Here is a 21,715-nt window from a genome sequence, read left to right on the forward strand (position 1 = left end):
TTGGTATATGGGACGGTGCTCCAACCAACCAAGCCACCCAGTCAGGGCTAGAGAAAGCTTATTTCATATACCTTTATTAATTAATTTACTTAATCTTTTATGGAAGGAAAAATATATAACACGTACATATCCTTTCCTAGAGTAATTATGTTTTATTGGGATATACTTATGCTGAGGATCAGAAAGATTTGGGAAATAAATAGAAGTCCCAGCTACCTAAAATGTCCAAGACACTGGCATGGTTTGGGTGTAGTGGGATCTTTCAAAAAAGGAAGCTGTTCTGGGTTAAAAACCAACAAAGCAAAAGTTAAATGGGCGTAAAACATAATAAAAAAATACTTGGAAAAGTTGAGAAAGCTAATAATCTTAAAGGATTCTTTGATGACCTCTGGGAGATTTTCCCTCACAAACTTATTTTGTTTTTATTGACCTCCCCCCCTGAAAAACTCAGACTACAAATTTATCTTTTATCCTTTTAAAAAAGAGAATAAGCTATAAAAACTCTGTCTGTGGACACTTGGTTTTTCCTCATCAGTTTTCCCATCTCTTCTGCTCTCATCTAAACTTCTCGGAGGCCTGGTCCATGCCCCGTCTTCACTTATTTCCTTCACTGCATATGCAGTTTCTATCTACTTGTCTGTACTGAAAATGTGCCCCGAAAATGAATAAACTCCTAATTGCCCATGGGGTTTGAAATTCTCACCATTTGACTCTTGATATTCTGCATGAAGACTGGTAACCCCCTCCTTGCAACTATTCACAGTGATCTATCAAAAAATTTCTTACTGTTATCTCTAAAGGATAAAGTTGAATCTGAGCAATAAGCTGAGTCTTCTACCCACCCTGCAGCAAAATATCCTGCCTGCCTTGCTTCCCCAACACGTATTTTACATTTTAGCAATACTGCTGACTAGACAGTGTTTTATGTCCCTTGCGCCTGTTCACATTCTGTTATTTCCTGTGCATGAAATGCTCTTCTCCACCCAGTTAACCTAATGTTAATCACCTTTCAGAATGGCTCAAGCTTCACCTCCTACTTCCTTGATCATTCTTCCAAAGGTTCATCACTTCTTGTGTCTGAATTCATGGTTTCTGTGAGGCTTCTTTCAGGCGTGTGTGATGCCCCTGTTTTCGTGTAGGTTGTGGCGGTCCTGAGGGCAGAGCTCGGGTTTTCTCACTCTCACTTCTTTAGTGCTCCCCACAGTGTTTGACACAGATGCACTGTCTGCTTCCTGTTTGTTGAACAGAACTAAATAAGACTTTAAGCTTTGTGAGGACATTCATTTTATGATACATGAATGGGAAAAATGATAAGGTGCACAAAAGAGATGATAAAATTAACTAAATATATTCACTCCATTTTTGTTAAACAAGTGGTAAAGAGATTTTTACTCTTAGATTGTCTTGTAAAGGAAATAGACACCTAAGTGGAGGAAAATGACTAGAATGAAATGTCATCTGACCAAAGGGACCTAAACATAAAATTGTAGAGCCTTCATCCAAAATGTTTAACCTAAGTTTTTTTGGTTTTTTTCTTCAAATATTTGATACCAAAATATGGGCAGGTGGCTTTTATTTTATTTTATTATTTTATTTTTCAATCCTCACCCAAGGATATTTTTTCCATTGCTTTTCAGAGAGAGTGGAAGGGGGAGAGAGAGATCAGTGTGAGAGAGACACATTGATTGGTTGCTTCCCACACTTGTCCTGACGAGCTCTGGGATTGAGCCTGCAACAGAGGTACGCGCCCTTCACCAGAGTCAAAGTCAGGACCCTTCATTCCACAGCAGGCTGACACTCTAACCACTGAACCAAACCGGCTAGGGCATGGGCAGGTGGCTTTTAGAGCGTAGTTTTTTTCTGCCCTTCTCTGATGAATGATGAGATTGGTTAGTTGTGTATAAGTGGGTCCATGTCAAATGACTGAAAGTAGTTTTATTTTTTTTTAAATATGTTTTTATTGATTTCAGAGAGGGGAAGGGAGAGGGAGAGGGAGAGAGAGAGATAGAAACATCAATGATGAGAGAGTCATTGATCGGCTGCCTTCTGCATGCCCCCCGCTGGAGATAGAGCCCAAAACCTGGGTATGTGCCCTGACCGAGAATCAAACCGTGACCTCCTGGGTCCTAGGTCGGTGCTCAACCACTGAGCTGCACCGGCTGCGCTGGAAATAGTTTTAAACAACCAGAGAGTGTCTCCTCCACTCTTTTTATGCTATGAAAACTCTTACTGGAGATTTAGCCTCCCCCTAAACTAATGCATATTTTGAATTATTGCAGTTTATTTTTTAGAACTGTAAATCAGTTTCCAACTATTTATTATTCCAGTTGGATCCTGTGGGATTGGCTTCCTGCTGCAGGAAGCACCAGGCCTCTCAGTTCATCTCCATAGGAAGAGGTAGTAGGAAGCCTGGAAGCTCGCATGCACCCTCAGGTGTATTTATGGCTTTGTCACCTCTGCCTCTTGGAGCCATTATGGTTCCAGAGTCACAGTAGTTTGAACATAGTTTGGGTAATTTGGATGAAATGTTTGGCTAACATGTATTAACACATCTAACTTGTCTCTCAAAGGCAGTGACACTGCAGGCCTGAGGTGCTCTCTCAGCCCTCCACACACAGCACAGTGAAGCTTTTGCTTCATGCTGGACGGGGCCTATTTCTGTTCTGATATTATCTATTTGGCAAAAGTATACTGAACACCTTATCCACCAACTTGCACTTTATAGTGACATTGTCCAGCACTTTACAAGAGCATAGTATAGTCAGGACTTGAGGCCCAAAGGAGTTGAACTTTTGACAGGCGCGCTCCCCAACGTGATGATGGAACCAAGCAGCATCGCCCAGGCCCTGCCGCCCGCCTGAGCGCGCTGTGGGCCACTTTCACAAAGGCATTAGCGCTGTGCCAAGGAGACATAGTCAGATGTAATTTGACACCTGTTTTCCCCCCAGAAAGGCATAGATTTCCCCCCCACCCCCCAAAACCTTACAAAAGCTCCACTTAAAGATCTTTTTGCATCCTGCATTTCCTCATTTTTCAATCTGTTTGGTTTTCAATTTTCCTTTCCCACCTACTGTTCCTCCTCAAACTCCCTCAACAGATTTTGAGTAGATTTATGTTACTGATTCATTTTGCAATCTTAGCATTCTAATTCAGAACCCACATATTAATGTGTATGCTATCTACATTCCTGGAACGCTTTTTCAATAGAGTATCCTGGAAAATGACCAATGAAGGCGCCTGGCATTGCTTTTAAGCCTTTAGGGTGGGAAAAAAGAAGGAAAAAATCCCCAGCCTGTCTGGAAGAGTTATTAAAGCCTGGGGCCATGAGAAATAACTTTCCTGTGTTCCCATGATTACTCGCTTACTCGGACTTATTTTGACTTGAATGTGTCTTTAATATTACCATCCCTCAGTTTGCCTCATTCAAATTGTGTATGATTATTGCTATTGCATAGGTTTGAATTTAAGTGGTGCTGAAGCTTCCAGGTAAAAGATGCTAACTCAGTGACTTGTTTTGACACCGACAGCTCCCCGCCCTCCCCACACTCGCCATTCTTTTTGAGCTGCCAGTTGCATGGAAGACAGCAGTGTAATTTCTGTGACCTTTTTTCTTTTTAATCCTCATCTTGAGGATATTTTTTCCATTGCTTTTCAGAGAGAGTGGGATAGGGAGAGAGGGCGAGGGAGGGAAGATGGAGAGGGAGAGGGAGGGGGAGGGGGAGAGGGAGAGAGGGAGGGGGAGAGGGAGGAACATCAATGTGAGGTTGACACATCAGTTGGTTGCTTCTTGCACACACTGACCGACTGGGGCCTTAACCAAGGTGTGTGCCCGGCCAGAATGGACCCAGGACCCTTCTGTCTGTGGGCCTGCACTCTAGTCACTGAGCCAAACCGGCTAGGGTGCTGCTTTGACTTTTTTTTTAAACACTTCTTTTTTTTCTTTTTTTTAAAAAACATTTCTAAAATTTTCTTGGCATTTACTTGAGACAGATCTTTAATAAAAGCTATGGTGCTATAACTAATGACAGCACCTGCTCTATATTGTCTGTTACTTGTGATAAATTTACATTAGAAAAAGAATCTTACGGCCTGAAGTTTCCTGAAGGCCTAGATGAATGCAGAGCAGTTCAGTTTTGACACAATCAGTGCTGGGATAGAGGACACTGATAGAAAGAACAAACTGTCTTGAACTAAAAACTAACCTTAAGGTCCCAAATGAGGATCCTGACAGGGGGCAGCCCTGTATTCTCCAGGTGACTTGTGATATTATGAAATGTGTTCCATAGTCTAAACTGGTAAATTCTGCAGATAAAACTTTGATTCAGTAAGTGCACAAATGTTTGTACTGGCACAAGAACAGACACATAGATCAAGGAGCAGAAGAGAGAGCCCAGAAATAAACCCATGCCTAAATGCTCAATTAATCTACAGCAAAGAAGGCAAGAATATACATTGTTGTAAAGACAGTCTTCTCAATAAATGGTGTTGGGAAAACTGGACATGCAAAACAATGAAATTGCACCACTTTCTTACACCATATACAAAAATAAACTCAAAACCTAGTAGAGCCTTAAATGTAAAACCTGAAACCATAAAACTCCTACAAGAAAATTTAGGCAGTAAACTGTTTGATATTGATCTTAGCAATTTTGGGGGGGATATATCTTAGGCAAAGACAATAAAAGCAAAAATAAACAACTCAGGCAACAAGCATACTTTGGTTCTCTTTGAAGAATGATTTCTAGAAGTGGCCATAGAATAATTTATTTCATCAACTAGAACTTAATCGTATTCTCATTCCTAAATACAAGTAGCTATGTATACAATCAAAAATCCTTTTACTATGGAAGAAGAGACAAATATCAGAGGGTTCATTCAAATTCTTTAGTGTGATGTCTCATCAGTTCCTTCTGTCTAGCCCTTTTCACCAGTGACTACGTGAACCATATACACCACCCCAAAGTCCTGTCACCCTGAGTTGAAAATGTTTGCCACCACCTCTAAATCATGTAGGACTTTTCATCTGCATTGTAATTATCATGTGCTGAAGTGTATTGCTGTCTCTTGTCTAGATATGGTCTTCCTTAAGTCATAAGGTCTCACCACAGTATAAATTTTTGGGAGCAGTGACTGTGTCTTATATTCTGCAATGCCTAGTCTAGTGCCTTATAAATAATTGATTCTTAAAAAATTCTTCTTATACTACAAGAGAAATAATCTTAATGACTTCTTGGTTTCTTGTAGAATTTTAGGAAAGAAAGATGGATCAACCTAGCGGAAGGAGTTTTATGCAAGTATTATGTGAGAAATACAGTCCTGAAAACTTTCCTTACCGCCGTGGTCCTGGGATGGGAGTCCACGTCCCAGCTACACCTCAGGGTTCTCCTATGAAAGGTAAGAAAGATGGGACCTAAAACATTTATTTGCTGGAGCTTAATTAGCACATTAAACCACAATATTGCCTTGTTTGCAAATTATTTTCTTTATTTTGAATTATGAGTCATTCTTTCTCCCTTGCTACAATTTCAGTTTTTTTTTAAGAAATGAAAGGATTTGTTTTGCTCCTGATTGGCCAAAAGTCATTTTAGTTGCATTCATAGGACAAGAACAATATTTGAGTGATAACATTTCAAATACATATTCTTTCAAGGAACTTGGAGGGTACAAGATACTGTAAAACTGTACTGTGCCCTCAACAGCCCAACAATCTGATTGGATTGCAAGATAGCCCCATTTAGAAAAATACAGCATGAGGTAGTTTACGCTGATCCCAGTGAATGGCACGGTGATTGGGGAAGAAGTTTAGAAGAGAGTAAGATCAGAAAAGGGTTCAAAGGTGTGAGACTTGAACTAAGCCTTCAGGAATGTAGAGTTTAGTTAGAGGAGATACATTCCAGAAGAGGGGTTATGATGCGAGCAAAGATCTCCAACTAGAAGTGTGCAGGTTGTGTTTTAGCTTAATGTTGTAATTAACAGTTCATAGCATTAGTTCTTTGTAATTATGGGAGATTATTATTGAATAGTGTTTTGGTTCCTGTGTCCAAAGGTCACCGAGCATTTGTTATTTCTCAGTACAACTCTCTTGTTGCTCCATATAAACTGAAATGACAGAGAGAAGTGCACTTCTTACTTAGTCATTTTTTTCAGGATCCATTCCCATTCTAAAAAATTTGATACTGATAAGTACTAAATTGAAAAATCATGTAATATGAGGCCTCCATTAATAAATATTACCTTTGTGAGCCCTTGTTTTATACCAAATAGGGAAAGAGTGGTTGACTTCTCATGTTCACCCTTCTTATTAGTGATAGTAAGTGGTTTTATTGACACATGTAGAACAGAAGTAGTTTTGCAAAGACTAACTTTAATCGTTTGAGGTTATTTTAAAAGGCAGCAAAAGGTGAAAATATATACCAGACAGAGGTAAGAGAACTCCCCAGAGTGATACTTTTGAACTAAATTTTGAAAAGAAAAGAATCAAGAAGATACTGGTGGTCAGGCATGAGCCACAGGGACCTGGTCTTCAGGTGACAAGGTGATGGCGTGTGATGAATAAACAGTCCTGCGGGAGGTAAAGCCTCCAGGACTTTGGTGATGCTGCTCCGGGACTTCACATCTCCTGGTTAATTTTTGAACCAAACTATTGACTGATTCGTACTTGGCTGTCTCCACTTAGAATTCAGAATTCTCAGGTCCAATGCTTCCTGGGTGCTGAACGTATGTAGACAAGAATTAGGCTGACATAAAAAGTGTTTTGTTTCCCCTGTGATTCAGATCGCCTCAACCTCCCAAGTGTCCTGGTGTTGAACAGCTGTGGAATCACCTGTGCAGGGGATGAAACAGAGATTGCTGCCTTCTGCGCTCATGTGTCAGAACTAGATCTTTCTGACAACAAACTCGAAGACTGGCATGAGGTAAAATTTATATAGCTGCATTTTGGTGAAATGTAGCAATAATTACTCTTATTGTTTATGTTATTAAGTGTTCTGTGGAATTCGGTCAGTTGAGATTCTTGTGGTCTGTATGTCTCAGGATAAATAACTGATTGAACTGTTCTGTTGATAATTTTTCAGCTAATTTGGTTATTGCTCATTTGTTTTTTACTATTGTGAAAAACACTGAGGAACTTTATTCCAGGCACCCAAAGGTTAATGAGATAGAGAAGCTTAGGCTGCTAGCAGTGCATTGCTTTCTACTGTGTCACTAGTTTACATAGCCTGCACTTTGTCTCCCCTGCTCCCTCCACATTTATTACTATACACTGACATAACAATTGCTTGAGGTTGAAACTAAGGTTATAAAAATATTCTTGTTACTGAAATTTATTCCAAATACTTTAGAACTTTTTACAATTTTATTCTCTGTGGTTTGACATAACTGATGCCTTTTGATCTCAGAGTACACAGATTATAAATTCTTTCTCATGATTATACATATCATTACCTACCGGATTATAACATTACCTAATAGAAACTACCCTTTAGAATAAGGAAAAAAGTCTTTTCTACTTGATTTGTTCTCCTACCTTAACTTAGGCTCTTATTTCTTACTTGGAAAAGCTTGCTAATGGGTTATCCAGCCTCAGTTTAATTCTACCTTCTCTAAGTTAACTGCTTCCTCTAAGCTATCTTCTGCAGTGAATAAGTGAAATAGGTCATGACACTCTCTTGTTTGAAGTCCTGTAGTTGTTTGTTACTGCCTGGAAACTAAAGTGAATTCTCTAAGTGTGGCCCTCCATCACAGGGCCCTGTGCTATGTCTAGAGCTTTATCTTCATCTTTAGTCACAGTGCTGCTGCTTACAGCGCATGATAAACTCTTGACATGAAAGGCTTCCTTGCTTTCATTTCATTCTGAATAGATTGCTCTCTTCCTATGTCTCTTTCAAGACTGGCCAAGGTTGCTGTTCCTCTGAGAAGCTTTCCCTGGCTGTCCCTCAGGCAGTTGGATTACCCCAGTGCCTGGATCAGGCTGCTGTGAAAGGGTTGGTCACAATGTATTGCAACCACTTGCTACCTCGATATTTTCCTACTGGACTGTGCTTCTTCAAAGTAGAGATTTTTGTCTTTTTATCATCAGCACCCAGCATAGTAGGTGCTCAAATGTTTGTTGATTTTGCTAATGAATAAATGATTATATCCTAAGGATTGATAAAGACCACTGCTCCAGCTTTTCTTGTGATCTTAAGAAATTTCCTTAATTTTTTGATGCTTAAGTTTGCTCATTTAAAGACAGGGCTGCTAATAAATCATTGAGGCACTTTGTAGATGTTAAATGCTATACAAATTGTAAGATAGCTTTCTTCTTTACGAAAAGCCTGTCTATAACCCAGTTTTCTTCAGCTTTTCTCATATTTATTTATTTAATAGTCTTTGATCTGGTGACTGTGCCCCAGTTACAGTACTGTTCCTACTGAGATGTTTGCCAGAGTGCTTTGAGAGAGAGGCATGCCGCTTGATTTCTAAGTGACTTGCTAATAATGCAGATGTATTGGGCTGTTCCAAGAAAAAAAATCTCTCTTTGTACCTGTATTTATTTATTGATATACTTATTTAAACAGCTAGCGTAGCTCATTCTTTAACAAATGACAACCTGTGCCTTCTTGTCCTTTGAGTGCTTAATTGGCATGCGTGCTCTGTCCACACTGCACAGAAGCAAAAAGAACTCCCTTGGTAGCCTCCACGACCCCCACAGCATCCTACTGCTGAACCGCGGTGAGATTTTTGACCTGTGTGGGTGACAAGTCAAACCAGATCTTCCTCTGAATCATCTCCGTTCCTGTACTCACAGGCTGGTTCTCCTAAACTTGCTTTCTGGGAGTGTAACATTGCACGAAGGGGCTGTGCTTGCTGCTTTGACTAGGCTTTGACCACAAACATAGGGTTTTGCTAACTTGTGGGAACAATTTAATAGTGATGACGTTGCTGCCCCAGAAGAATGACTTACGTCAGTACGGATCGGAACACAGTTTGCACTAATACTTCAGCCTTTTCTCTGCCTTGACGGAGATCTGCATTAACTGTTTTCAGACCATGATGATGGGGATAGCCAGAGGGCCCGTGTCTGTCTGCACTCTGCTGAGTTTGTGTATCTGTATCCCAGATGTACGCACTCTGTAGTTTGTTTTCAAATAAATGTTTGCTGCTACTACTATTCAGGCATCTGTTTTGCAATTTATTTTTGTTTTCATCATTGCTTTATATTTTGTCGTTAGCCTTAAATGTAGTTGATCTCAATCTTCTAGAATATAAATCAGAACACAGAGAGATGGGAGAAATTCTGATAGCAAAAGAATATTGATTTTTTAGGATTGATTAAACTCTTTGCCAGCTGCAAAAGCCTCATAGGTCACAGCTTTAAGACATTACATTTCAACCCCATTGCAGCCCATATATCTGATTTCCAAAAAGATAATTTGTCTCTGTCTATTAACTAACTTTTTTCAGCCAGTATTTGATATAGCAGTGTGGAACAAAATACTGTAATATCATTTGTTCTTTTAGTGTTTTGAATGATCCCTAATGCTGTGAGTAACTTCTTTTCTAGTTTAAAGTACTGGCTGCTGTGTATCCAGAGACTAATATAAATGTGAGTAGGAAGCATAATACTTTGGGGGGAAACAAAGATTTGTCTCTATATTTCCAAAATTGGGCACCTTTGTGTTAAAAAAAAAAAAAGATGCATTTTTTTAGCTTTTGACTTAAATTTTTGTCTAGCTAGATTTTGGTCTGACCTTTCCCAAGGTATCTCCTGTTTCCTCCCTTTCTTATCAAAACCATTTTATAAAAGAAACCAAGTAGTTGAGAGGAGGGAGGTATTAGCTACTCAGGTTGGGTAGAGAATAGCTTGGATATAAATTACAGATTGTTGTCTTACAATGCTTTTCCCATTTTTCTTAAAACTAATTTCTTTTTAGAAGCCAGAAGCCTATTAAATCATAGAGTTGTGGAGAATTAAAAGGAGATCTAAGTTCATCTCTATGTTTCTGCACATGAGTATGCTCAGCTCATTCCAGCTAGAGGAGTTTTTGTTTGCTTGGGGTTTTTTTAGAAATTAAAAAAGAAGTAAATATACTGCCCTAGAAACTTATTGAATGTCAGTCTTTGCTATTAGGACATTTTTCTGTCATAAATTACCTGTGTAATTAATGTTATATTTTCCAGAATCTTATTATTTATTTAAGGTTGCCCTAAAGTACTTTCTAATTTTAGCTTTGTAAAGAAAATATTTATTTATTTCTAATATTTATTATTTTTTCTGCTTTAATTATTAGACTATAGCCTGACTGTATCTGGGATATTCCAGGGCTAGCAAGTCCTTATTCCAACCTTTATTCTCACTGGGCTGTAGTGCAGATGCAGACTATGAAAAGATTACGTCAGTGTCTGTTAGCCTTGGGCATTCTCCCAGAAATTGCTTCAAAAACGCTTAATTATCAATTTTTGAGTATTTTCCGTTTTGTCACAGAAATAAAATAGGAGGGGTGGCGGCAGTAAGGGTGTGTCCTCTCGTTCAGGGGCAGTGCTCTCGTTGGCTGTTTGCCGCGCTGTAGCTGAAGCGGAGCCCTTTTTCGTCTTCTTTGCCCTTAAAGAGATAGAGACAGGTGGCCAGCCTCTCCTGTAGGAGCGTCCACTCCATGGTGCCCGGGGGGCGGGGGCAGTGGAGGGGCGCTCCCAGCGTGGACAGTTAGCTGTGTCATGGCCACGCGCTAACTCCAGATCCCAGCCCTGCACCCCACAAACGCTTGATCAAGCAGGAGGCTATGTGCAGCCCAGTGTACATTCCTTGCGTCGTAAACAGAAGCCTTGTGTGTTTTCTCAAAAAGAACTTCATTTGAAAGTGAGGATGAAAATGGTGTTACTTCCAAGGGTTAGCGAGGAGGGCTGATGAAAATAGTGTATGTGAGGGCTCTCCCCTCAGCCATGCTTCTCTGAACCTCCTTGGAGTTAATCTGCTTCTTGCTGATTTTAGAGCTCCTGAGCTGTACAATACATAGCAAATCTGCGGTAAAGTGCAGATGGCTTTTTATGTCCCCCCATAGTGCTTAGCACGGGACACCTTTTTAACATCACCTGTGGCGCTTTGAAAACAAAGAGGCATCCATCCAGGTCGCAACCATGAAGTTTGTCCTACCCAGGAAGCTTCTGATTCAGTAGTTTAGGGTGGATGCTGGGTTCAGTATATTTTTGAAATTCTACCAATGACTTTAAATATGACGTTTAATTAAAATAAATATGGTATGAAAAAAAAAAAAAAAGCCCGGCCGGGCGTGGCTCAGCCGTTGAGCATCAACCTGGGATCCAGGCGATCGGAGTTCGATTCCCAGTCAGGGCACATGCCCAGGTTGCGGGCTCGATCAATGACTCTCTCATCATTGATGTTTCTATCTGTCTGTCTCTCTCTCTCCTTTCCTCTCTCTGAAATCAATGAAGATATATTAAAAAAATAAAAATAAATAAAATAAAATAAGATAAAATAAAAATGGTATGACATATAGCAAGAGTTGAGATAATGGTTCATACTAAACTTATATTAGTAATAGTTACATTTATTGAATGATTCTGTACCATTAATTTATTCAACAAACATCAAGTGCCCTCTGTACAGTAGTGAACTAGGTAAGTACTATCCCTGCTTTCACAGTTTACACTCTTTTGGGTAAGGAAACACGTTTCTAAAAGGTGTACCATGCGCAATGTTAAGTGCTTACACATGTATCATTTAATTCTACCAGCAGTCCTGTGGGACAGACGGGTACGATTTTCTGTATGTTCCCAATGAGGAAACTGAGATGTGGAAAGGGTAAGGAACTTGTCAAACCACACAACTAGTAAGTGTTGGAACCTGGTTTGAATGCAGGTTTTCTGACTCCAAAATCAACACTAGCTATTCTGTCCTACTCCTTTTCTCACAGCTTTTACTTTCCACATTGCCTAGCTCCTTGGTGTTTAAGGCGTGTGCTAACCTTCTAGCATTGACCTGACACTACTGTGAGCTTACTTCTCCTTTTTTCTCGTTATAGTTATGATTCTATAGTTATGTACTAGTTGTAGCACAGTCCTCCCCCCTTATCCATGTGGTATAAATTTCAAGACCCCCAGTGAATGCTGGAAACCACTGGTAGTACCAAATCCTATATATATTGGTGTTTTTGGTCTATACATACATATGCTGTATGGCTTCTCTTTGGCATTTCCAGATTGCCAGCATCACTACTCTTGTGCCTTGGCCTTATTATTAAGTAAAAAGATGACTTGAACAACAGTCGATCTGATAACTAAGATGGCTACTAAGCGACTAATGAATGGGTAGGGCAACCTGAATACACTGGACAATGGGGTGATTCGTGTCCTGGGTGGGAAGGAGTGGGGCAGAGCATGATTTCATCATGCTACTCACAGTGGTACCTGGTTTAAAACCTAGGACTTGTTTATTTCTGGAATTTTCCATTTAATACTTTCAGACCATGATTGACTGGGTAACTGACACTAGACGGCAAAACTGCAGATAAGGGGGCTACTGTATACTGGGAAGAACCATGGCTCTGATTTTTAAATTCTAGACTTGGCTTTGGGACTCTGAGACCTTATTTAATGTAAGATGTTAATTATTTAACATCTCTGAGACTCATTTTCTTAATTTGTTAAACTGAAAATAGTATTAGTCATCTTGCAGGCTGTTTTGAGCATGTAGTGAGATAAGCTGCGTCAAAGAGCCTAGAACTACGCAAAGCAAATAGTTAAGGTCAGCAGTGCTCAGTTCCTTTTTAAAAATGTTTTGTCTACCAGGTTGCTAGCTAAATCATTAAATTTGTGATCATGTTTTCTCTTTTATTATGTAGTTATTGATGCCTTCTTATATTTTTAGTCAATGTGTTTTAAAGTTTAGCACCTCTTTGAACCAAGCTGAAATTGATTTCTAAGTGATCATGGCTGTGTAGTCAATTTTGAACACCTGAATTGTTACTTTGTGGTCATTAATAAAGTTTTAATTAGCCTTATTGTTTTAATGAGGATGGAAGAAGGAAGGAGATATTCAAAGAGGATTACAAAGAGGACCCAATCTGAGCTCTTTAGAAACTTGTAGCCTAAAATGTCATCTAAACTGTCTTCTCCATTTATCAAAAAGAATATCATATAGAACAGAATCAAAAACCTTGCCAAAGGCAACATGGGAAATCTTTTTGTTTGTACCATTTACTTTTCCATTCTGACACTGTTTCATAGAAGGAGATTAAGTTATTTTCCAAGATTTGTTGTAATTATTTATGCTACTCTGGGTACTGTCACTAAATAGAACACCCCAATCTGAATGGCCCTTTGCCTGGAAACCCACTTACTTAGGCTTTTTTTGAGCATTATTTCTATTTAAAAGTCCTGATTACTGCCTGATATGCTTTTATTTTTTTTCTCCATAGGTCAGTAAAATTGTGTCAAATGTTCCCCAGTTGGAGTTTCTAAACCTGAGTTCCAACCCTCTGAATTTGTCGGTTTTAGAAAGAACATGTGCTGGGTCCTTCTCTGGAGTTCGCAAACTTGTCCTCAATAACAGCAAAGCTTCTTGGGAGACAGTCCACACGATACTGCAGGAGTTACCAGAGTAAGCAAGCACAGAGAACATGGTGGAGAGGGGCTGTCGTCATCTGTGTTAGTACATAGAACCACTCAGAAATACTAGAACTGCCGACACAGTGGAAAACGGTTATAAAAATGAAGCAATTACAATGAGGGTGTGAGTGGAATTAAGTAGCATTTTTATTGGAATGCTTGTTCAGTGTGAAGTAACACCAGGATATAGGATATGTCATTCTTTGGCTAGAAAATAGCCCTGAGAAGCAATTATCATTTCTAGATCAACCCGACCTGTCTCCATTTTAGTCTTCTGATTACCTGATTTCAGAATTTTGCCTCAACCTTTTTCTTTAGAATGAAAAAAATAATCACAGTATCTCTAAAATATATTAACACTCAGATGATCCAGTACATAGCTGGCTTCATTGGAAATGAACCTGGTGTTCTTGTCAATAATTTAAGCAAGAAATTATACTTTCGTCAGTTTAGAGATGCTTACGTTTGTTTGTATATATCTTTGAATATGCATAAATATTCAAAGGAAGTAGTTTAAAGGAATATATGAAGCTATAAATTTTTTGACTGTATAAATATGAAAATTATCAAAGCCTTTCAGAATTTTGTCTCACCCCACTTATTCCATGTTAGTTTCTCACTGTCACTCTGATGAGATTGGTGGTCTCACGCCTGCATCCAGCATGGCACAGAATGAGCTTTAAATCCCAGTTCCCCTTTCTAACCCTAGGACCTTCGATAGGCTAATTAACTTTTCCTCTATTTCCTTGTTTATAAAATGGGCACAGTAAGCTCTGCCTTACAGAAACAGAAGTAGAGTCTCTACAGCACCTGGCACAGGGTCTAACACAGGGCAGGAATTCAGTAAGTGGTAGTTATTATTGTTTCTGATCTAAGTTATTTGTTTATGTTGTTTCTTGCATTTTCTTCCATCTTCTCTCAACTTGTGTAAGTCTGCCCCTTTCTTGATTATTCTAACTACAATTTTAATTCCATTCCTGTATGAAGTACTAGTGTACTTTCAATTAGCGCTGCTTAATTAAGGACAAAATTAACTTAGTACTGGGTTTTATCTTTCTCTGCTATATTTTAAGCTTCAGGAAGACATCTTTACATTTTCTCTACAACACCTAGCAGAGTCTCACAAATAATAGGCACTTATTTATTTCTTGAATGAATGAAAATAGGTGCAAAGTAGAAAATTAACTCCTTTAAACAATGAAATATTTCTGTTTTTCTCTGCAGTTTGGAGGAGCTCTTCCTGTGCCTTAATGACTATGAAACGGTGTCCTGTCCTTCTATTTGCTGTCACTCTCTGAAGCTCCTACACATTACAGACAATAACCTCCAAGACTGGACTGAAATACGGAAGTTAGGAGCTATGTTTCCTTCCCTGGATACCCTCGTCCTGGCCAACAATCACTTGAATGCTATTGAGGAGCCCGATGATTCACTGGCCGGGTTGTTTCCTAACCTGCGATCCATCAGCCTCCATAAGTCAGGTGAGGTACTGGTTTGTTCTCATTCTAGATGCGAACTGATCTGAGCTTATACAGAAATGCAGTGAAAGTGTGTTTCTTTCAGTAGGCCCTGCCTTCTTAGAGAACGCATTTTCAAGGGTGACATTCAGATGGCTGTGGATTAGCTAAATTTAAGGCATTCATTTTCCTAAATCAAGTGGCATGGCATTATATTTGCTATTTACATTTTCTATATTAAAGGGGTCATGCTGTGAAAGGAGTGAAATTGATGAATCGTACAATAAAAGACAGAGTAAAAAGAATATAAGGAATTGCAAACTACACCATTTTGTCTGGATTTGGGTTAGGGAATCCCAACCTGCTATGCTTTTCAAATGCTCTCCTTTCTAGTACTTTCATATAGTTGATTGCCAGTCTGTTGCCAACTAATTCTGTGTATCACAGGAGTGAATATTTTTAGCGTATTTTTAAAAATTAACTTTATTTTTTAGAGCAGTTTTAGATTCACAGCAAAACTGAGCATAAAGTACAGAAAGTTTCCACATACTCTCTGCGTTCACACATGCACAACCTCCCCCACTGTCAGCATCCCAACACCAAAATGATACATTTGTTACAATGGACCCTACATTGACACATCATCATCACCCTGAAGCCCACAGTTTACATTAGGGTTCATTCTTGGTGGTGTACATTCTCTGGGTTTGGAAAATTTATAAGGACACGTGTCTACTGCTGTAGTGTAATGCCTAAGTTTCACTGCTCTAACAATCCTCTGTGCTCGGCCTATTTACCCTCCTTCCCCAGCCCCTGGCAACCACTGACCTTTCCTAGTCTCCAGAGTTTTGCCTTTTCCAAATGTCATATAGTTGGGATCATACAATATGTAGCCTTTTCAGGTTAATGTATTTTACTTGATAATATACATGTAAGTTTCCTTCCTGTCTTTTTATGGGGTGATAGCTTATTTATTTTTAGCGCTTAACATTTTGTAAGGTTCAACTAGTGCCAGTCTGTTGTCTGGATGTTCCACTGTTTATTTATCCACTCACAAACTGAAGGACATCTTGGTTGCTTCCAAGTTATGAATAAAGCTGCTATAAACCTCTGTGTGTAGGCTTTTGTGTACATACAAATTTTCATTTCATTTGGGCAAATACCAAGGAGGGTAATTGCTAACTCATATGGTAAGAATATGTTTAGTTTTGTAAGAAACTGACAGACTGTCTTTCAAAGTAGCATTTTACACCTGCAATGAATGCGAGTTCGTTTCTTCACATCCTCCTCAGCATTGGTGCTGTGGAGGTTTTGGATTTTGGCCATTCTGATAGATGTGTAATGGTGTCTTGTTTTAATTTGCAATTCCCTAATGACATATGATGTTGAATATCCTTTCATATACTTACTTGCCATCTATATATCTCCTTTGGTGAGGTGTCTGTTCAGGTCTTTTGCCCATTTTTTAATCAGGTTGTTCATTTTCTTATTGTGGAGTTTTAAGAGTGTGTATTTTGGATAACAATCCTTTATCAGATGTGTCTTTAGCATGTATATTCTCCCAGTCCATGGCTGTTTTAATCATTTTCATGACATTGTCTTTCAGCCTATTTCTTAAAACAACTACACAACTAAAAGTAGCTAACCTATAACTGAAAAACATATAAACAGTTGAATTCACCATAGAGGTTATAAGGGTGGGAACTAAGTTTTAAAAACTACTATTTTGCATAACAAAGCTGTTTGTTTCATAACTCGACACCCCTAGAGCTAACTCTAGTCTTCCTTCTAAATGGAAGTGCCAGCAGAAGGGAAGAGGACAGGGGTGACTCGGGATAGCCGTGCACCTGAGTCCTCAAAAACTGCTCCTCTGCCTTCACCACTGCTGACGGTGGATAGAAATAGGGAGGGACTGCGATGTCCAGCATGGATTTAATGTGTTGTAAAACTGACCAGCTTCATTGTTACAGGGACATTTTTCCTACCAGTGCCAAGTATTGACTTGGATGATACATTTGCTTACAGCCATAGGAAGGGTTTCGTTTTAGGACTAAATGAACTTAATTTGTTGCATGTTCTCACCCAAAGGTTCAGTTTTTTGTTTTTGTTTGCTTTAAATTTTGAATCTGTTTTCCCTGTCCCCAAAATGAGGACAGTAGGAAAGAGAGGTAATATTTAGTTTCTGGTTCTGTGGACCTTGCCTCATTTTAAAATTTGTTAGGTAAAAATTTGAGTCTGAGAGTATCAACTCTGACCAATAGTTATGATGAAAGAGTTGATCATATCACCATTTTCTGTAATCATGACACATCCTGTTTATTGAATCACCAGCTTACAAGCCTTTGGGTGGAGAGTTAGTAGATGAATGGATGTTGAAGAGTAGAGGTCTCTTGACCACTGGAGTCACAGGGGTAGGAGCAACTATAGGGAAACTTTTATGCTGTTAAAATGTATTCCATTCTTTCCTTGGATTAAAAAAGTCAGGATCTCTAACTAGTTTACAATTATTTTAACATTTCACATATTATTAATTGAAATTTTTTTCTATGTTTATCTTCTTATTTGTGTACTTTCCAGGATTAATTTAAACAATGTGTTTCTCAAATTAGGTTTGCAGTCCTGGGAAGACATTGACAAACTAAATTCATTCCCTAAACTTGAAGAAGTGAGATTGTTAGGAATTCCTCTTCTGCAGCCATATACCACTGAGGAGCGACGGAAGTTGGTAATAGCCAGGTCTGTTGTCCGGTTCCTCTGCGTCCCTCCCTCTTGGGGTCTTGTTATTTCATGAAGGGAATGATACACTATTTAGGAGGGAGTGCTTTATAAGTTGATCCAACTTGTGAACGGACTGGTTGAAGGAGTTGCTTGTGTGGCTTGAAATCCTGGGAGGAAAGAAATGCAACATGACGAGGAAAATGTGAAATGTCGCTGGCCTGCCAGCACCGTGCCGAATTCCCTCACCCGTCTCTTCTGATTTACACTCTTTGACATTTGTGCCGTCTGAAGTTCTGTTTGGGTCATGCAGTGAGAGTAGGTGCAGGGAGCTGCACGTGTTTTCTCTGGTAGCACAGTGGGCATTCAAGGCGTAAGTACCTGAAAGTTGGGCTGTTCCATTCGTGTCGACTTGCGAACAGCATCTGTATGTTCTTATTACTATACAGGCCGACTTAGATGTGACTCCTATGCTGTTACCTTCTCCCTTTGAGCCCCGCCTTTCCCGTCCGACTCCCGTGGACTGCTGACATGACCCAGGAGGGCGTATTTCAGCAGTGCCCTTAGCAGCAGTGTACTGTTCAGCTCAGATGTAGGGGCCATGACGTGTTCCCTTTGTGTGCTATGCACAGTAGTTTTGGAAGGGGAACAGTAGGCTTTAAGGTTCTCTAAAGAAGGGGGGTTCTTTAAACAGGGTTTTGATCTTTCTGACCAACCAACGTTGAGCAGACCTCCACGCTGCCCGCTGTTGACACGCACTAATATCTCACTGTGGAGATAGATTTCAGCACACTGTTCTTCTAAGGAGAATAAGTCTTGCAGTAGGTCTTGTATTTTATTTTTTACATAGTTCTTTTGTAAATGTAATAAATTCCTGAAGTATATAACCAAATTGTGCTGACTACTCTGTAGACTTAGGCTGTCCAGTTTGGTGCCAGTAGCCATGTGTGACTTTTAAGCACTTCAGATCTGGCTAGTTTGAATTGAAATGTGTTGTATGTGTAAAATATACACTGGATTTCAAATGCTTTATATGCAAAAGAGAATGTGAAGGATCTTATGAGTTATGTTTTAGTGTTGATTACACATTGAAATGAGTACATCTTGCCTATATTGGGTTAAATAAAATATATTATTAAAATTAATTACATCTGTTTTTGCTTTTTAAAATATGGCTGCTGGAGAATTTAAAATTGCCTATGTGGCTTGCACTGTGTTCAGGTTGGGAAATGCTGCCTAGAATGTTACTTTGAAAAGTGAGTTGTGATTATAAAAGGTCAGTGCCTTATCCAAAAATGAAACTTTAAATATTTTCAGTCCTTTTGTATTAAATCACTTTAGTTTATGTCAGTAGTTTGTATACAAGCAGAGCTGCACCAATGCTCCTTTCAAGAGAATAAGGCTGGACCTGAAATCGATAATTTTATTTCTAAAGCCAAATATTTTTAGTATCTTAAAATGGCTTTATTTTGGTTTTACTCACAGATTGCCATCAGTTTCCAAGCTTAATGGCAGTGTTGTTACAGAAGATGAGCGAGAAGACTCTGAGAGGTTCTTTATCCGCTACTATGTGGCTGTCCCACAGGAAGAAGTGCCCTTCAGGTACCCTCCTTAGCTTGGCAGCTTCAGCAAGTACTGGGGCAACGTAAAAACTGTTTTGTAGAGCGAAATCTAATAATTTGTTATTGGGCCCTCTTAAAGGATATTGGTGATAGGTTAAAAAATAAAGAAACACTGAAGCAAACCACTTTTATCTCATTTTCCACAGAGTGTTTCTTCCACCTTGCACTCGGTAAGTATGGTTCCCACTCCATACTGCACGCCACTGGTTCCTTTTTAACCTGTTCTCCAGGGCATATTTTCCCTAAGCCCCACATTGGTCTCTTCTTTCACGTTGCATTTGCCTTCAGGATATACTAAGTTCTGCAATTTGGAAGATTTGGCAAATGTGTACTAGGTTTAGAGAATATGAGAAAGGGACTAGAGAGCAGACTCCAGGAAATGCTAAAGGAACTTAGTGTGGCTGAGTGTGAAAAGAAATGCGGCGGGCTAAATAGTTACCTTTAAGTGTACAAGGAGCTAATATATTCTTTGGAGAGGAACTACCTTTAACACTATGTAAATATAAAAGGAAATGTAACAGGTGTGATATAGGTAAATATCAAAGAAAAAAATATTCCCCAAACAGGTTCCTAGGTGTTGGTGACTATACTCAGTTACATAAAAGTTATATGCTTTTCTTAATGACTTTAACAATCATATGAAATCCCATTTAACATGAAGAGTTTCAGACAAACAGGATACAGCTTAGGACTGAATATGTCAGATCACTTGGTCCTTCTGGTTAAAAATTTCTGTGATTCTAATACATTCTTACTGAACATATCCATTTCCCACCAAAGTTCTCTATTATTTATAGACGTTAAGGGGTCAGCGTTCTGTAAGGCTCAACGAGTGCTCTAGAAAAAGTTTCTGTGGTATTATTGGTAGAATTATAAAGCCTAAGCATTTTAAAAATATGAGACAAGTTAAATAAGGATTTAGAAGGTAACCTTTTAAAACTAGCTAAGCCTTTGCCAGTTGGTTCAGTTGGTTGGAGTATTGTCCCTACACCAAAAGTTTGCTGATTCAGTTCCCAGTCAGGGCACATACCTAGGTTGCAGGTTCGATCCCTGGTCGGGGCGCTTATAGGAGGCAACCAATCAATGTTTCTCTCTCACATAAATGTTCCTCTCTCTCTCTCTCTAAAATGGAAAAAAATCCTCAAGTGAGGCTTAAAATAAATAAATAAATAAATAAATAAATAAATAAATAAATAAATAATAAATTTAGCTAAGAACACCCAGGTAGAGAGATAGACATTACTGTGCCTTTTAATGCAGTTGAACTAACAAGCAAAATAGAGACAGACTCATAGATAGAGAGCAGGCTGACAGCTGTCAGGGGGAATGGTTGGGGGTTGGGTGATGGTGTGGGGGGATTGAGTAAAAAAAAAAAGAGACAGATAAAAAACTGATGAACAGAGACAACAGTGTGATTGCCGGGGGGAGGGGAGTAGAGGGAGGTGGAGGAGGGTATGGAGGGATAAATGGTGATAGATGAGACTTGACTTGGGGTGATGAACACACAGTACAGTGTGCAGATGATAAGTTGTGAAATTGTGTACCTGAAAACTGTATAATTTTGTTAACCAGCATCACCCTAGTACATTCAGTAAAGGAGAAAAATAGAGTGTAACCTTTTAACGTTCATTAAGAATAGCCAGCTAGAGAGAAATAGATATGACTGTGCCTTTTAATACAGCCCGAGAATATTAGGGTCAGTTGACTCAAGCTAACATATTAATGAAAGAAGTAAATATTCTAGTTTTGAGCCAGAGTCTTCCATTATAGCAGTGGTGGGGAACCCTTTTTCTGCCAAGGGCCATTTGTATATTTATAACATCATTCATGGGCCATACAAAATTATCAACTTAAAAATTAGCTATGAAAAAAACTCTTAGGTTTATTGAATTTTGAGTCCCATTTGTGGTTGCCTTGGCAGGGCCAGACCAAATGAAATCACAGCCATATATGGCCCGCGGGCCAGATGTTCCCCACACCTGCATTATAGTTTACTTCCAGTCTGCTGCAAGAAGTAGTACATACATGGGCAGTGAATTGTTCTCTGTCCTTAATGGCACTGAGTATCCTAAAGGGCATTTATGTCTCTGTACTAGTCACTGTTCTTGAATAAATTCATAGAAATCATCTTTAATTAGTGGAAGAACTTATTGGAAGGATACTGAGAAACCAAAAGGATTGTTAGGCAGGCTGAAGGACAAGGCTTAGACAGGAACCGAGGGAGGTGAGGAGAGCAAGGTTTCAACTCATGCTTTGCTTTATATGTCTCTGCTGCCACTCACAGCTAGACACTACAATGTTGGACTTTACCACTGG

The 21,715-nt window shown here is 39.2% G+C and overlaps 1 protein-coding gene across 3 annotated transcripts in view; it reads left to right on the top strand.

Annotated features, from left to right (window-relative positions):
• Window positions 1-21,715, top strand: part of TBCEL (tubulin folding cofactor E like) — a 72,500-nt gene that overhangs the window by 13,524 nt on the left and 37,261 nt on the right. For 2 of the 3 annotated variants that reach the window (XR_015716223.1, XM_087828513.1), the window contains exons 2-7: window positions 5,245-5,394; window positions 6,775-6,914; window positions 13,416-13,597; window positions 14,830-15,086; window positions 17,672-17,798; window positions 19,263-19,379. Coding sequence is in view for 2 of the 3 variants with exons in the window: in XM_087828513.1 (XP_087684639.1) it covers window positions 5,262-5,394; window positions 6,775-6,914; window positions 13,416-13,597; window positions 14,830-15,086; window positions 17,672-17,798; window positions 19,263-19,379 (956 nt within the window). In the remaining variant the exon portion in view is untranslated. The remainder of the gene's footprint in view (window positions 1-5,244; window positions 5,395-6,774; window positions 6,915-13,415; window positions 13,598-14,829; window positions 15,087-17,671; window positions 17,799-19,262; window positions 19,380-21,715) is intronic. The other variant, XM_087828514.1, reaches the window with a different exon arrangement.

This window comes from Miniopterus natalensis, chromosome 20 (assembly GCF_054644295.1).
Source record: "Miniopterus natalensis isolate mMinNat1 chromosome 20, mMinNat1.hap1, whole genome shotgun sequence".
NCBI classification, from domain to species: domain Eukaryota; kingdom Metazoa; phylum Chordata; class Mammalia; order Chiroptera; family Miniopteridae; genus Miniopterus; species Miniopterus natalensis.